General features: G+C 49.3%; 1 protein-coding gene across 3 annotated transcripts in view; it reads right to left on the reverse strand.

Annotated features, from left to right (window-relative positions):
• Positions 1 to 17,948, reverse strand: part of LOC139239425 (fermitin family homolog 3-like) — a 65,670-nt gene that overhangs the window by 18,899 nt on the left and 28,823 nt on the right. For all 3 annotated transcript variants that reach the window (XM_070868153.1, XM_070868151.1, XM_070868152.1), the window contains 5 exons: positions 16,618 to 16,758; positions 9,094 to 9,259; positions 5,325 to 5,427; positions 3,075 to 3,182; positions 963 to 1,094 (listed from right to left, as the gene is read on the reverse strand). In XM_070868153.1, the coding sequence (XP_070724254.1) occupies positions 963 to 1,094; positions 3,075 to 3,182; positions 5,325 to 5,427; positions 9,094 to 9,259; positions 16,618 to 16,758 (650 nt within the window). The remainder of the gene's footprint in view (positions 1 to 962; positions 1,095 to 3,074; positions 3,183 to 5,324; positions 5,428 to 9,093; positions 9,260 to 16,617; positions 16,759 to 17,948) is intronic.

The following is a 17,948-nucleotide window of genomic DNA, read 5'->3' on the forward strand; positions in this document are numbered from 1 at the left end:
TAAAGTCACACAACTAAAGTCACGCACACGTTACTAAAGTCATGCACACGTTACTAAAGTCACGCACATGCAAGTCATCACACTTGGAGCACTGCATGCAGTTCTGGTCGCCACATCATAAAAAGGATGTCGAGGCATTGGAGAGGGCGCAGAGAAGATTTACAAGGATGATACCAGAAATGCGAGGATATAGATATATATATATTTAGATATATATACACACAGGCAACTCTCGATTATCCGGCTCCCTCGGGGATTGGGCTATGCTGGGTAAACGACTTCTCCGTTAGAGCGATTGACATTATAAAGTTAAAACCCGATGCCTTCCCAGGCCGAAATTTTAAATCCCATTACAATGGTTTCCCGTTGGATCCGTGTGCGGATAATCGAGAGTTGCCTGTATCAGGAAAGGGTGACCTAATAGAGGTCTTTAAAATGATGACAGGTTTTGTTCGAGTGGCTACAGAGAGAGTGTTTCCACTTGTGGGGAAGAGCATAACTAGAGGCTATCGATATAAGATAGTCAGCAAGAAATCCAATAGGGGAATTCAGAGAAACGTCTTTCCCCAGAGTGGTGAGAATGTGGAACTCGTTGCCACAGGGAGTGCTTGAAGCGAATAGTATAGATGCATTTAAGGTGAGGGAGAAGGGAATAGAGGGTTATGCTGATAGATTTAGATGAGGAAAGACGGGAGGAGGCTCGAGTGGAGCATAAACGCCAGCACGGACTGCTTAGGCCCAACGGCCTGTTTCTGTGCCGTGTATCCTATGTAATCCTATGCAGCTTAAAAACACACACACACACACACGCAAATATATACAAAGACAGATGTATGCATGTACATGAAGATACACACATACACAAAGAGGAACGTATACAGACAACAGATACACATACACACACACACACACACACATACACACCAGCGCAAGGTCTACATTGAGACATAGTCCACTCTTACCAGGACATCCTTTGGGTTCGATCCCTCCAGTTTAACCTCCAGTATGGAGAGGGCAGCTTCCACTTCATCCAACTCTGTGTCCTTGTGAACCTCCTCGGCCTCCCCTGACTGTGAACGTTTGTTTATGTGGTACTGGAATTTTTAAAAAAATGACATTAGCTGCATTTCCTGGAAAAGGCAGTTAGGGTAAAGTTTCCACGGCACAAACTGTGGGAGCAACTCTATTTCCTCCCCTGCTGATCCCCATTGCTGATCCCTACCTTGTCTCTCAGGCCAGGGACTGCAGAACGGCAGGACCAGAGCGACTGCTGTCCTAGCCGGCTCCCATCTTACACAAGAACATAAGAAATAGGAGCAGGAGTTGGCCATAAGGCCCCTCGAGCCTGCTCCGCCATTCAATAAGATCATGGCTGATCCGATCCTGGCCTCAACTCCACTTCCCTGCCCGCTCCCCATAACCCTTCGACTCCCTTATCACTCAAAAATTTGTATCTCCACTTTAAATTTATTCAATGACCCAGCCTCCACAGCTCTATGGGGCAGAGAATTCCACAGATTTACAACCCTCAGACAAGAAATTCCTCCTCATCTCTGTCTTAAATGGGCGACCCCTTATTCTGAAACTATGCCCCCTAGTTCGAGATTCTCCACGAGGGGAAACATCCTCTCTGCATCTACCTTGTCGAGCCGCCTCAGAATCTTATATGTTTCAATAGGATCACCTCTCATTCTTCTAAACTCCAATGAGTACAGGCCCAACCTGTTCAACCTTTCTTCACATGACAACCCCCTCATCTCAGGAATCAACCTCGTGAACCTTCTCTGAACTGCCTCCAATGCAAGTATATCCCTCCTTAAATAAGGAGACCAAAACTGTACGCAGTACTCCAGGTGTGGTCTCACCAATACCCTGTACAGTTGTAGCAGGACTTCCCTGCTTTTATACTTTATTCCCCCTTGCAATAAAGGCCAACATTCCATTTGCCTTCCTGATCACTTGCTGTACCTGCTTGCTAACTTTTTGTGTTTCATGCACAAGGACCCCCAGGTCCCTCTGTACTGCAGCAATTTGTAATCTCTCCCCATTTAAATAGTAATTTGCTTTTTTATTTACCCACATTTTGCTCCATCTGCCAAATTTTTGCTCACTCACCGAGCCTATCTATAATCCCTTTGTAGATTCCAGTCTTCCTCACAACTTGCTTTCCCACCTATCTTTGTATCATCAGCGAATTTGGCTACATCACACTTGGTCCCTTCATCCAAGTCATTCATATAGATTGTAAATAGTTGAGGCCCCAACACCGATCCCTGCGGCACCCCACTAGTCACTGTTTGCCAACCGGAAATAGACCCGTTTATCCCAACTCTCTGTTTTCTGTTAGTTAGCCAATCCTCTATCCATGCTCATATATAACCCCCTACCCCGTAAGCTCTTATCTTGTGCAGTAACCATTTATGTGGCATCTCATGGCTCGGACACAGCAGCACAGGTATCAAACACATTCTGTACCTGCTGAGGGAGTGTTTGATGGGACAGTGTAGAGGGAGCTTTACTCTGTATCTAACCCGTGCTGTACCTGCCCTGGGAGTGTTTGATGGGACAGTGTAGAGGGAGCTTTACTCTGTATCTAACCCCCTGTACCTGCCCTGGGAGTGTTTGATGGGACAGTGTAGAGGGAGCTTTACTCTGTATCTAACCCCCTGTAACTGCCCTGGGAGTGTTTGATGGGACAATGTAGGGGGAGCTTTACTCTGTATCTAACCCCGTGCTGTACCTGCCCTGGGAGTGTTTGATGGGACAGTGTAGAGGGAGCTTTACTCTGTATCTAACCCCCTGTACCTGCCCTGGGAGTGTTTGATGGGACAGTGTAGAGGGAGCTTTACTCTGTATCTAACCCCGTGCTATACCTGCCCTGGGAGTGTTTGATGGGACAGTGTAGAAGGGAGCTTTACTCTGTATCTAACCCATTGTACCTGCCCTGGGAGTGTTTGATGGGACAGTGTAGAGGGAGCTTTACTCAGTATCTAACCCCCTGTACCTGCCCTGGGAGTGTTTGATGGGACAATGCAGAGGGAGCTTTACTCTGTATGTGCTGAAAGGTCTCGTACCTGCAGAGCTGCAAACATCATCATCTCCTCCTCTGTACACTCGATCTCCTCGAGGAGGACAGCCCATCGCGCCTGCTCATACAGCTGGTTTATCCGCACCACGTCATACTGAAGGACAAGAGACGGCAACAAGTTAGGGGATCAAACGTCGTGGTTTTGTGGTTAACTTCATACTCTGAAATATTGCATTCTCCGATCTAGGGAGTACTGTATTTACCAGGGACACATTCCAAATATAGAATCATAGAACATTACAGCAGAGAGGGAGGCCATTCGGCCCATCCACTCTGCGCTGGCTCTTTCAAAGAGCAGTCCAGTTAGTCCCACTCCCCCGGCTCTTTCCCAGTATCTCTGCACTTTTTTTCTCCTTCAAGTATTTATCCAAATCCGTTTTGAAGGCTACTATTGAATCTGTATCTCCCGCCCTTTCAGGCAGTGCATTCCAAATTCCAACCACTCGTTGTGTAAAAAATGTTTTTTCCTCGTGTCGCCTCGGCAACGTGGCCAGGAGATTGACTTCTCCCCCACTGGACCGTGAGGTTCTGAACCTTCACACCTCTTAGCCACTTTCAGAATCACCACTGAGCTGTTCAAGCAAGCCTGCCGTTCATTCCAGGACAGCAGGTACAAGAGAGACAGTACAGGGTGGACCAGACTGACTCCACCCTGGAGAGTAAGAGCATCTGATACAGGCAGAAAGAGAGACAGGCAGAGAGACACAGACAGACAGAGAAAGGGGAGCATGCAGATATGCAAATGTCCCAAACGCTTTACAGCCAAACAAAGTACAGTTGTAGCCTAACATCTGTGGTTGGGAAAATGTTGGAGTCCATTATTAAAGAAGCACTAGCAGGACATTTGGAAAAGCAAAATTCAGTCAGGCAGAGTCAGCATGGATTTATGAAGGGAAAGTCATGTTTGACAAATTTGCTGGAGTTCTTTGAGGATGTAACGAATAGGGTGGATAAAGGGGAACCAGTGGATGTGGTGTATTTGGACTTCCAGAAGGCATTTGACAAGGTGCCACATAAAAGGTTACTGGGTTGGGGGTAATATATTAGCATGGATAGATGATTGGCTACCTAACAGAGAACAGAGAGTCGGGATAACTGGTTCATTCTCTGGTTGGCAACCAGTAACTAGTGGGGTGCCGCAGGGATCAGTGCAGGGGCCCCAACTATTTACAATATATATTAACGACTTGGAAGAAGGGACTGAGTGTACTGTAGCCAAGTTTGCTGATGATACAAAGATGGGAGGAAAAGCAATGTGTGAGGAGGACACAAAAAATCTGCAAAAGGACATAGACGGGCTAAGTGAGTGGGCAAAAATTTGGCAGATGGAGTATAATGTTGGAAAGTGTGAGGTCATGCACTTTGGCAGAAAAAAAATCAAAGAGCAAGCTATTATTTAAATGAAGAAAGATTGCAAAGTGCCGCAGTAAGCGGGACCTGGGGGTACTTGTGCATGAAACACAAAAGGATAGTATGCAGGTACAGCAAGTGATCAGGAAGGCCAATGTATCTTGGCCTTTATTGCAAAGGGGATGGAGTATAAAAGCAGGAAAGTCGTACTACAGCTATATAAGGTATTGGTGAGGCCACACGTGGAATACTGCGTGCAATTTTGGTTTCCATATTTACGAAAGGATATACTTGCTTTGGAGGCAGTTCAGAGAAGGTTCACTCGGTTGCTTCCGGGGATGAGGGGGTTGACTTATGAGGAAAGGTTGAGGAGGTTGGGCCTCTACTCATTGGAATTCAGAAGAATGAGAGGTGATCTTATCGAAACGTATAAGATTATGAGGGGGCTTGACAAGGTGGATGCAGAGAGGATGTTTCCACTGATGGCTGAGACTAGAACTAGGGGCCACGATCTTAGAATAAGGGGCCGCCCATTTAAAACAGAGGTGAGGAGGAATTTCTTCTCTCAGAGGGTTGTAAATCTGTGGAATTCGCTGCCTCAGAGAGCTGTGGAAGCTGGGACATTGAATAAATTTAAGACAGAAATAGAGAGTTTCTTAAATGATAAGGGGATAAGGGGGTGGGCAGGGAAGCAGAGCTGAGTCTGTGATCAGATCAGCCATGATCGTATTAAATGGCGGCGCAGGCTCGGGGGTCCGTATGGCCTACTCCTGCTCCTATTTCTTATGTTCTTATGTTCTTATGTAATGTAGTTTACAGCCAGGAAGAGGTGGGTGACAGCTCTCCCCAACTCTCACTGCTCAGTCAGTCTCTGCCCACTGCTTACCTTGGGGTCCAGGTCGAAGAAGCTGAAATATTTGAAGCGGATCAGCAATTTGTCATTCTCATGAATGCCCTGTGACATCAGCGAGCGGGAGGAATCCAGCCACCTGCCGGAAGAAAAGCCCCAGGAAGTGAGGAGGGGGTTCATGCAAATGGACACACATTATGTAACCAGACACCGCGCTCTCTCAACTGTCAGTGTGAGAGAGAAGGCGGCGGGGAGGGAGTGGGTGTAGGGCAACTGGCCCCGGGACACAGCGATGCACCGGGTGGGGGGGAGGGGGGGGCGGCGGGGGGGAGACAACAGCAGGAGAGGGGGCGCTCAGGGAGCTGGGTGAGGAAGGAGGGCAGTGGTGGAAGGCGAGGTGGGCAGGGAGATGGAGAGAGAGGGAGGGGGAGAGAAGGAGGGGGAGGGAGAGAAGGAAGGGGAGGGGGAGGGGGAGGGGGACAGAGGGAGGGAGAAAGAGGGAGGGGGCGGGAGAAGGAGGGGGGGGCGGGAGAAGGAGGGGGAGGGGGAGACGGAGAGGAAGGGGGAGACGGAGAGGAAGGGTAGCGAGAGGGAGAGGAAGGGGGAGACGGAGGGTGGCGAGAGGGAGGGGAGGGCAGGAGGGAAGGGCGGGAGACGGAGGGTAGTGAGAGGGAGGGGTAGTGAGAGGGAGGGGGAGTGGGAGAAGGCGAGGGAGTGGGGCGAGGGAGAGGGGCGAGGGAGAGGGGCGAGGGAGAGGGGCGAGGGAGTGGGGCGAGGGTGTGGGGAGACGGAGGGTAGCGAGAGGGATTGGGCGAACAAAACTGGTAGCAATGCGGTGGAGGAGGATTTCCTGGAGTGTATTGGGGATGCTTTTCAAGACCAATATGTCGAGGAACCAATCAGGGAGCTGGCCATCCTAGACTGGGTGATGTGTAACAAGAAAGGACTAATTAGCAATCTTTGCGAGACCCCTTGGGGAAGAGTGACCATAACATGGTAGAATTCTTTATTAAGATGGAGAATGACAGTTAATTCAGAAACTAGGGTCCTGAACTTAAGGAAAGGTAACTTCGATGGTTTGAGGCGTGAATTGTCTAGAATAGACTGGCATATGATACTTAAAGGGTTGACGGTGGATAGGCAATGGCAAACATTTAAAGATCACATGGATGAACTTCAGCAATTGTACATCCCTGTCTGGAGTAAAAATAAAACGGGGAAGGTGGCTCAACCGTGGCTAACAAAGGAAATTAAGGATAGTGTTAAATCCAAGGAAGAGGCATATAAATTGGCCAGAAAAAGCAGCAAACCTGAGGACTGGGAGAAATTTAGAATTCAGCAGAGGAGGACAAAGGGTTTAATTAAGAGGGGGAAAATAGAGTACGAGAAGAAGCTTGCCAGGAACATAAAAACTGACTGCAAAAACTTCTATAGATATGTGAAGAGAAAAAGGTTAGTGAAGACAAACGCAGTCGGATTCAGGTGAATTTATAATGGGGAACAAAGAAATGACAGACCAACTGAACAAATACTTTGGTTCTGTCTTCATGATGAAAGACACAAATAACCTTCCGGAAGTACTAGGGGACCGAGGGTCTAGTGAGAAGGAGGAACTGAAGGATATCCTTATTAGGCGGGAAATTGTGTCAGGGAAATTGATGGGATTGAAGGCTGTTAAATCCCCAGGGCCTGATAGTCCACATGCCAGAGTACTTAAGGAAGTGGCCCGAGAAATAGTGGATGCATTGGTGATCATTTTCCAACAGTCTATCGACTCGGGATCAGTTCCTATGGACTGGCGGGTAGCTAATGTAACACCACTTTTTAAAAAGGGAGGGCGAGAGAAAGCGGGTAATTACAGACCGGTTAGCCTGACATCAGTGGTGGGGAAAATGTTGGAATCAATTATTAAGGATGAAATAGCAGCGCATTTGGAAAGCAGTGACAGGATCGGTCCAAGTTAGCATGGATTTATGAAAGGGAAATCATGCTTGACGAATCTTCTGGAATTTTTTGAGGATGTAACTAATAGAGTGGACAAGGGAGAACCAGTGGATGTGGTGTATTTGGACTTTCAAAAGGCTTTTGACAAGGTCCCACACAAGAGATTGGTGTGCAAAATCAAAGCACATAGTATTGGGGGTTATATACTGACGTGGATAGAGAACTGGTTGGCAGACAGGAAGCAGAGAGTCAGGATAAACGGGTCCTTTTCAAAATGGCAGGCAGTGACTAGTGGAGTGCCGCAGGGATCAGTGCTGGGACCCCAGCTCTTTACAATATACATCAATGATTTGGATGAAGGAATTGAGTGTAATATCTCTAAGTTTGCAGATGACACTAAACTGGGTGGCGGTGTGAGCTGTGAGGGGAACGCTAAGAGGCTGCAAGGTGACTTAGACAGGTTAGGTGAGTGGGCAAATGCATGGCAGATGCAGTATAATCTGGATAAATGTGAGACAGATTATTATTTGAATGGTGGCAGATTAGGAAAAGGGGAGATGCAACGAGACCGAGGTGACATGGTTCATCAGTCATTGAAAGTTGGCATGCAGGTACAGCAGGCGGTGAAGAAGGCAAATGGTAGGTTGGCCTTCATAGCGAGGGGATTTGAGTATAGGAGCAGGGAGGTCTTACTGCAGTTGTACAGGGCCTTGGTGAGGCCTCACCTGGAATATTGTGTTCAGTTTTGGTCTCCTAATCTGAGGAAGGACGTTCTGCTATTGAAGGAGTGCAGCGAAGGTTCACCAGACTGATTTCCGGGATGGCCGGACTGAGATATGAGGAGAGACTGGATCAACTGGACCTTTATACATTGGAGTTTAGAAGGATGAGAGGGGATCTCATAGAAACATATAAGATTCTGACGGGACGGGACAGGTTAGATGCGGGTAGATTGTTCCCGATGTTGGGGAAGTCCAGAACCAGGGGACACAGTCTTAGGATAAGGGGTAGGCCATTTAGGACTGAGATGAGGAGAAACTTCTTCACTCAGAGAGTTGTTAACCTGTGGAATTCCCTGCTGCAGAGAGTTGTTGATGCCAGTTCATTGGATATATTCAAGAGGGAGTTAGATATGGCCCTTACGGCCAAAGGGATCAAGGGGTATGGAGAGAAAGCAGGAAAGGGGTACTGAGGGAAAGATCAGCCATGATCTTATCGAATGGTGGTGCAGGCTCAAAGGGCCGAATGGCCTACTCCTGCACCTATTTCCCATGTTTCTATGAGTGGGAGTGGGAGGAGAGGGAGCGGTAGTGAGAGGGGGAGAGGGAGAGGAAGAGGAAGACGGAGGGTAGCGAGAGGGAGATGGAGGGGGCAAGGGAGAGGGAAGGAGAATGCGAGGGAGGGAGAGGGAGTGGGAGTGGTAGACGGAGGGTAAAAAGAGGGAGCAGGGATGGGTGCTGGACTAAAGGTTTCAATTCACAATATTAAATCACAGCTCCTGTACTGTCAACATCAAAACCCGAGCAGGTCTGAACAAGCCCCGAATTGACACGAATCAGCCGCAGTCCTGGGTATCGAAGGTGGAGGACGGGATTATAAGCTATTGTGAGTTTGCACAATCCTAGTTGCAGGTTTGACTCAGACCCTGCGACTCTCTTATCCCTCCAAACCCAGAATGCTCACTCTTGGCGGAGAGCATGTTGCACTTAAAGAATCGAATGTAAATCTCATTACTGACTGTTGCGATGCAGCACACGTTGTGGAGGAAAGTTCCCTTCCGCCCGCCCTCACTATTTCCCCGTGATTCTGTCGTGTTTTCCGAGGACGGATCGACGGCCCTGTAAGATGCCGCCACTCTTACCTGTTGTGGATTTGGGCCTTTTCTGTCAGCGTGCTCGGCCTGTTCATCTTTGCCAAGACCTCCGGTGCGATGTTGGGCTGGCTGATGGCCAGTATCCTGTAGCAAGCCTCACCCTCAGGGGTGTCCCTCATGTAAAGGGCTCCGTTGGGGTGGTTGTACCTCTGGTCTACACACAGACAAACCAAAAGGAACTTTGTATCAGCTTTCACGGCATAATGCTAAACGCACATGTGTCTAGTTCAGCTGAGCTGTAAAAACTGTTTACTCTGAATCTTGGGATACATAGAAACATAGAAAGGAGGTGCAGGAGTAGGCCATTCGGCCCTTCGAGCCTGCACCGCCATTCAATAAGATCATGGCTGATCATTCACCTCAGTACTCCTTTCCTGCTTTTTCTCCATACCCCTTGATCCCCTTAACCGTAAGGGCCATATCTAACTCCCTCTTGAATATATCCAATGAACTGGCACCAACAACTCTCTGCGGCAGGGAATTCCACAGGTTAACAACTCTCTGAGTGAAGAAGTTTCTTCTCATCTCGGTCCTAAATGGCCTACCCCTTATCCTAAGACTGTGTCCCCTGGTTCTGGACTTCCCCAACATCGAGAACATTCTTCCCGCATCTAACGTGTCCAGTCCCGTCAGAATCTTATGTTTCTGTGAGATCCCCTCTCATCCTTCTAAACTCCAGTGACTAAAGGCCCAGTTGATCCAGTCTCTCCTCATATGTCAGTCCAGCCATCCCGGGAATCAGTCTGGTGAACCATCGCTGCACTCCCTCAATAGCAAGAACGTCCTTCCTCAGATTAGGAGACCAAAACTGAACACAATATTCCAGGTAAGGCCTCACTAAGGCCCTGTACAACTGCAGTAAGATCTCCCTGCTCCTATATTCAAATCCCCTAGCTATGAAGGCCAACATACCATTTGCCTTCTTTACCGCCTGCTGTACCTGCATGCCACCTTTCAGTGACTGATGAACCATGACACCCAGGTCTCGTTGCATCTCCCCTTTTTCTAGTCTGCTGCCATTCAGATAATATTCTGCCTTCGTGTTTTTGCCCCCAAAATGGATAACCTCACATTTATCCACATTATACTGCATCTGCCATGTATTTGCCCACTCACCTAATCTGTCCAAGTCACCCTGCAGCCTCTCAGCGTCCTCCTCACAGCTCACACCGCCACCCAGTTTCGTGTCATCCGCAAACTTGGAGATATTACACTCTATTCCTTCATCAAAATCGTTAATGCATATTGTAAAGAGCTGGGGTCCCAGCACTGATCCCTGCGGCACCCCACTAGTAACTGCCTGCCGTTCTGAAAAGGACCCATTTATCCCGATTCTCTGCTTCCTGTCTGCTAACCAGTTCTCTATCCATGTTAGTACATTACCCCCCAATACCATGTGCTTTGATTTTGCACACCAATCTCTTGTGTGGGACCTTGTCAAAAGCCTTTTGAAAGTCCAAATACACCACATCCACTGGTTCTTCCTTGTCCACTCTACTAGTTACATCCTCAAAAAATTCCAGAAGATTCGTCAAGCATGATTTCCCTTTCATAAATCCATGCTCACTCGGTCCGATCCTATCACTGCTTTCCAAATGGGCTGCTATTTCATCCTTAATGATTGATTCCAACATTTTCCCCACTACTGATGTCAGGCTAACCGGTCTATAATTACCCGCTTTCTCTCTCCCTCCTTTTTAAAAAAGTGGTGTTACATTAGCTACCCTCCAATCCATAGGAACTGATCCAGAGTCGATAGATTGTTGGAAAATGATCACCAATGCATCCACTATTTCTAGGGCCACTTCCTTGACTACTCTGGGATGCAGACTATCAGGACCCGGGGATTTATCGGCCTTTAATCCCATCAATTTCCCTGACACAATTTCCCGCCGAATAAGGATATCCTTCAGTTCCTCCTTCTCACTAGACCCTCGGTTCCCTAGTACTTCCGGAAGGTTATTTGTGCCTTCCTTTGTGAAGACAGAACCGAAATATTGATTCAATTGGTCTGCCATTTCTTTGTTCCCCATTATAAATTCACCTGAATCCGACTGCAAGGGACCTACGTTTGTCTTTACTAATCTTTTTCTCTTCACATATTTATAGAAGCTTTTGCAGTCAGTTTTTATGTTCCCTGCAAGCTTCCTCTTGTACTCTATTTTCCCCTTCTTAATTAAACCCTTAGTCCTCCTCTGTTGAACTCTAAATTTCTCCCAGTCCTCAGGTTTGTTGCTTTTTCTAGCCAATTTATATGCCTCTTCCTTGATTTTAACACTATCCTTAATTTCCCTTGTTCGCCATGGTTGAGCCACCTTCTCCGTTTTATTTTTACTCCAGACAGGGATGTACAATTGCTGAAGTTCATCCATGTGATCTTTAAATGTTTGCCATTGCCTATCCACCGTCAACCCTTTAAGTATCCTCTGACAGTCTATTCTAGCCAATTCACACCTCGTACCACTGGAGTTCAGAAGAATGAGAGGGGACCTCATAGAAACGTTTAAAATTCTGACGGGTTTAGACAGGTTAGATGCAGGAAGAATGTTCCCGATGTTGGGGAAGTCCAGAACCAGGGGTCACAGTCTAAGGATAAGGGGTAAGCCATTTAGGACCGAGATGAGGAGAAACTTCTTCACCCAGAGAGTGGTGAACCTGTGGAATTCTCTGCCACAGAAAGTAATTGAGGCCAATTCACTAAGTATATTCAAAAGGGAGTTAGATGAAGTCCTTACTACTCGGGGGATCAAGGGGTATGGCGAGAAAGCAGGAATGGGGTACTGAAGTTGCATGTTCAGCCATGAACTCATTGAATGGCGGTGCAGGCTAGAAGGGCCGAATGGCCTACTCCTGCACCTATTTTCTATGTTTCTATGAAGTTACCTTTCCTTAAGTTCAGGACCCTAGTTTCCGAATTAACTTTGTCACTCTCCATCTTAGTAAGGAATTCGACTATATTACGGTCACTTTTCCTCAAAGTGCCTCGCACAACAAGATTGCTAATTAGTCCCTTCTCATTACACATCACCCAGTCTAGGATGGCCAGCTCCCTGGTTGGTTCCTCGACATATTGGTCTAGAAAACCATCCTTAATACACTCCAGGAAATCCTCCTCCACCGCATTGCTACCAGTTAGGTTAGCCCAATCTATATGTAGATTAAAGTCGCCCATGAGTACTGCTGTACCTTTATTGCACACATCCCTTATTTCTTGTTTGATGCTGTCCCCAACCTCACCCCTACTATTTGGTGGTCTATACACAACTCCCACTAGCATTTTCTGCCCTTTGGAATTCCGCAGCTCCACCCATACCGATTCCACATCATCCAGGCTAATGTCCTTCCTTACAATTGCATTGATTTCCTCTTTAACCAGCAACGCCACCCCGCCTCCTTTTCCTTTCTATCTATCCTTCCTAAATGCTGAATACCCCTGGATGTTGAGTTCCCAGCCTTGGTCACCCTGGAGCCATGTCTCCGTGATGCCAATCACATCGTATCCGTTAACTGCTATCTGTGCAGTTAATTCATTCACCTTATTCCGAATACTCCTCGCATTGAGGCACAGAACCTTCAGGCTTGTCTTTTTAACACACTTTGCCCCTTTTGAATCTTGCTGTAATGTGGCCCTTTTTGCTTTTTGCCTTGAGTTTCTCAGCCCTCCACTTTTACTATTCTCCTTTCTATCTTTTGCTTCTGCCCCCCTGCATAGGTTCCCATCCCCCTGTCATATTAGTTTAACTCCTCCCCAACAGCACTAGCAAACACTCCCCCTAGGACATTGGTTCCGGTCCTGCCTAGGTGCAGACCGTCTGGTTTGTACTGGTCCCACCTCCCCCAGAACCGGTTCCAATGTCCCAGGAATTTGAATCCCTCCCTTTTGCACCATATCTCAAGCCACGTATTCATCTGAGCTATCCTGCGATTCCTACTCTGACTAGCACGTGGCACTGATAGCAATCCTGAGATTACTACTTTTGAGGTCCTACTTTTTAATTTAACTCCTAGCTCCCTAAATTTGTCTTGTAAGACCTCATCCCGTTTTTTTTACTTGTATCGTTGGTACCTATATGCATCACGATAACTGGCTGTTCCCCCTCCCTTTTCAGAATGTCCTGCCCCCGCTCCGAGACATCCTTGACGTTTGTACCAGGGAGGCAACATACCATCCTGGAGTCTCGGTTGCGGCCGCAGAAACGCCTATCTATTCCCCTTACAATTGAATCCCCTATCACTATCGCTCTCCCACTCTTTTTCCTGCCCTCCTGTGCAGCAGAGCCAGCCACAGTGCCATGAACTTGGCTGCTGCTGCCATCCCTTGATGAGTGATCCCCCCCCAACAGTACCCAAAGCGGTGTATCTGTTTTGCGGAGGATGACCGCAGGGGACCCCTGCACTACCTTCCCTGCACTGCTCTTCCTGTTGGTCTTCCATTCCCTATCTGGCTGTGGACCCTTTACCTGTGGTAAGACCAACTCATTAAACGTGCTATTCACGTCATTCTCAGCATCGTGCATGCTCCAGAGTGAATCCACCCTCGGCTCCAGCTCCGCAACGCGGTCCGTCAGGAGCTGGAGGCGGACACACTTCCCGCACATGTAGTCGTCAGGGACACCGGAAGTGTTCCTGACTTCCCACGTAGTACAGGAGGAGCATACCACGTGTCCCTTAGATACACTTAAATTGGCAACAAAAATGCTAAAAGTTAATTACTGATATATATAAGGACGGGAGAGTGGAGAGCACCAGTTCCAACTGTCGCTGGAGGGATAGTGAGAGGGAAGGGGAAGCATGGAGGGTCACGTGAGGGAGAGGGGAGGGAGGGCAGTGCGAGGGCGAGGGCAAGGGAGGGGGGGAAGGAGAGGGCGAGCGGGGGGGGAAGGAGAGGGCGAGGGGGGGGAAGGAGAGGGCGAGGGGGGGAAGGAGAGGGCGAGGGGGGGGGAAGGAGAGGGCGAGTGGTGGGGGAAGGAGAGGGCGAGTGGTGGGGGAAGGAGAGGGCGAGTGGTGGGGGAAGGAGGGGAGGGGGAGGAGAGGGAGGGGGAAGGAGGGGGAGGGAAGGAAGGAAGGAGGGGGAGGGAAGGAAGGAGGGGGAGGGAAGGAAGGAGGGGAAAGGAGGGGGAGGGAAGGAAGGAGGGGGAGGGAGGTGGAGGGAAGGGGAAGGAGGGAGAGGGAGGGGGAAGGAGAGGGAGGGAAGGGAAAGGAGAGGGAGAGGAAAGGAGGGGGAAGGAGGGGGAAGGAGGGAGAGGAAAGGAGGGGGAAGGAGGGAGAGAGGGCAGTGCGATGGAGAGGGTGGGCAGTGCGAGATTGGCCTGCGAGTGTCAGCAAGTTATTGGCCTGTGGCGGGGATAGGAAAGGGGAACGAGCGATCACTTGTAAGGCCAACCCTGTCCTCACTTGACGTCGACACACACAAGCACTTTCCAGCACAAGCCACTGGGCATCAGGTGTGGGAACCCTGGCCGCTATCTCCCCTCCCGGTTCCTTAACGCCCTCCACAGGCGCATAGGCTCTCACGTTTAAGAATCTTCTGGTGCCCGGAGGCCGAGTGAGGAGAAAACTAGAGGGTGAGATTAGAAGGCCATGTCCGACAGGTCTCCGAACACCAGTGTGGCCAGAGTGAATGGGACTGTCTGAGACCGTCATACCAGCCACTGCCTGCAGACGGCAATGCTGAGCCAGCCAAAGCTTAGCACCGCCACCTGCAGGGCAGCCGGGACACTGCACCTGTTCAAAAGGTGCCTGACAATTTTCATCAAAATTTAATAATTGCAAGTGAATAATTCATTGAGTGGGGAGATGTGAGATCAGGGGAGTCCAATAAGGCAGCAGTTATCAGGCTGGCTTGTCAAGTCACAATAATGGTACAGTCTGGATCGGTCCAAAATCACTCAAGTGATGTTTACAGAATCACAGAATGATACAGCAGAGGAGGTGGCCAATCAGTCCATTGTGCCTGTGCCGGCTCTGTGAAAGAGTGATCCCATTAGTCCCAATTCCCTGCTCTTTTCCCACAGCCCTGCAAATTTCTTCCTCTCTCATTTGAGTATTTATCCAATTCCCGGTTTGAAAGTCACTATTGGATCTGCTCCCACCGCCCTTTCAGGCAGCGTGTTCCTGATCACAACAACTCGCTGCGTAAAAATATTCCCCTCGTCTCCCCCTCTGGTTCTTTTGCCGATTATCATCAATCCGTGTCCCTCTGGTTACCGACCTTCCCGCCACTGGAAACAGTTTCTCCTGATTTACTCCATCAAAACACGTCATGATTTTGAACGCCTCGATCAAATCTCCCCCTTAACCTTCTCTGCTCCAAGGAGAACAACCCCGGCTTCTCCAGTCTCCCCAGCTCAGCTTCAATCACTCAAGACACTTGGGGAGGGGGGGGGTTGCTGAAATTGCCCACCTCTGAGAGGATGGGCTAACCCTGGGGGCCATGGTACATCAGTCATTTAAAGTAGGCATGCAGGTACAGCAGGCAGTGAAGAAGGCAAATGGCATGTTGACCTTCATAGCGTGAGGATTTGAGTATAGGAGCAGGGAGGTCTTACTGCAGTTGTACAGGGCCTTGGTGAGGCCACACCTTGAGTCTTGTGGACAGTTTTTGTCTCCTAATCTGAGGAAGGACATTCTTGCTATTGAGGGAGTGCAGCGAAGGTTCACCAGACTGATTCCCAGGATGGCAGGACTGACATATGAAGAAAAGACTGGATCGACTGGAATTTAGAAGAATGAGAGGGGATCTCATAGAAACATAAAATTCTGATGGGACTGGACAGGTTAGATGCAGGAAGAATGTTCCCGATGTTGGGGAAGTCCAGAACCAGGGGTCCCAGTCTAAGGATAAGGGGTAAGCCATTTAGGACCGAGATGAGGAGAAACTTCTTCACCCAGAGAGTGGTGAACCTGTGGAATTCTCTACCGCAGAAAGTTGTTGAGGCCAATTTGTTAGCTAGATTCAAAAGGGAGTTCGATGTGGCCCTTATGGCTAAAGGGTATGGAGAGGAAACAGGAAAGGGGTACTGAGAGAATGATCAGCCGTGATCTTATTGAATGGTGGTGCAGGCTCGAAGGGCCGAATGGCCTACTCCTGCACCTACTTTCTATGTTTCTATGATATTGTCCCCTCAGAGGATGGACTAACCCATCCAAAATTGCCCCCGGGTTTCCGCCCCGTCCCCAGGTGAGGGAAATTGCCCCGCAGGAGCAAGAGCCACTGCCGCTCAGTGCTCCCCACTGCTTTCCCCAGCGGGAAGGTGCCCGTGGCTGGGCGGCACGTCTGCCCTTAAAGGGGATCGCGCACCGCCGCGGCCGCCATTTTATTCCAAGTGTCGGCCGACTCTGAAGTCAGCCCGACAATGGCGGCCACGGGTTCGGCCGGGCCACCGACAGGTAGCCCCGGCACCCCCTCTTATTTCGAATTATCCGCCCCCGATTGGGGCAATTTTGGCCCCTTGGAAAACAAAGCGATCGCTTCAAAAAATGTAACTTTGAAGATTGAATTTTGATCGTTACTTTGTGACCCTCGGGGAGCTGCGAGACATTCCAAATCCGCCACTTCCTCTTCCGGCCCCGTGTCCTTGTCCTTTTTCTTCTTCTTACGGTTGGGATCCTCCGGCGGTTTCAGAAGCGATAGCTCCTCCGGACGTCGGATATCTGACAAACAAGAATACAAAATGGGTGAGCGATGCGCATGCGGGAAGTTCACAATGGCTGCATTCGGGCCCAACTCAGTGGCGAGCCATGGGCCCACCACACTCTGCTGCCTGTGGTGCCCAATCTATGCCAACGTAGCTATAACAATCAACGGGGATTGTTCCATCTAGTCTCGCCGCTACCCAAGCAGTCCTCGTGCCAGTTGTACACGCGTGTGCTGTAATGTGAAGAGAAGATCCAGCCGCCATAATTTGTGTCGTTTCAATATTAACGGGGCTTGAGCTGTTAGCCGTGGCGCAGTGGGCAGCACTCCAAAGGTCCAGACTTGATAATCTAGGCTGACACTCCCGGTGCCAGTACTGAGGGAGTGTCGCACTGTCGGAGGGGCAGTACTGAGGGAGTGTCGCACTGTCGGAGGGGCAGTACTGAGGGAGTGTCGCACTGTCGGAGGGGCGGTACTACTGAGGGAGCGCCGCACTGTCGGAGGCAGCGTCCCTCGGATGGGATGTTAAACCGAGGCCCCGTCTGCCCTTTCAGGTGGACGTAAAAGATCCCACGGTCACTATTTAGTGTCCTGGCCAATAGTTATCCCTCAACCAACATCTAAAATGGATTCTAAAAGGCGCAGTAAAAATGCTAGTGCTTCTTTCTTGCACTTCTGAAAATTAATGCAGCTGCACATGGCCCTCGGCCTGGGATCAGTCTGACTCTTTTTGAACGGTTTCCTTATCTTGACGATGATTCAGTGTCACGAGCCCAGAGACTTGCAGAAACACCATGTTAGAGGCCGAGCTGTTGAATTTGCCCAGGCCTGAGTGAAGTGGCACTACAACCAAACACCGCTAGGTAAGTGAGGGGAGAAGCAACATTGGGAGGTGGAGGGGGAGAAGACGGAGGAGATGCGGGAGAGTGGGAGGAAGAGGTCAGGAAGCAACAGCAGGAGATGAGGAGGAGCAGAAGGAGGAGGGGGGAGGGGAGGAGAAGGAGGCAGAGAGGAGGGAAAGGGGAAGTGGTGGAGGAGAAGGAAGAGGAGGGGAGGAGACGGAGGAATAGAAGGAGAAATGAGAAGAGGTGAGGAAGAGAACAAGGAGGAGGAGAAGGAGGAAGAGAGGAAGAGTAGGTGGAGGAGTGAGGGAGGGACAGAAGGGAGAGATGTAGGAAGAAGAGGTGAAAGAAAGACTTGGATTTAT

This window comes from Pristiophorus japonicus, chromosome 27 (genome assembly GCF_044704955.1).
Source record: "Pristiophorus japonicus isolate sPriJap1 chromosome 27, sPriJap1.hap1, whole genome shotgun sequence".
Classification (NCBI taxonomy): domain Eukaryota; kingdom Metazoa; phylum Chordata; class Chondrichthyes; family Pristiophoridae; genus Pristiophorus; species Pristiophorus japonicus.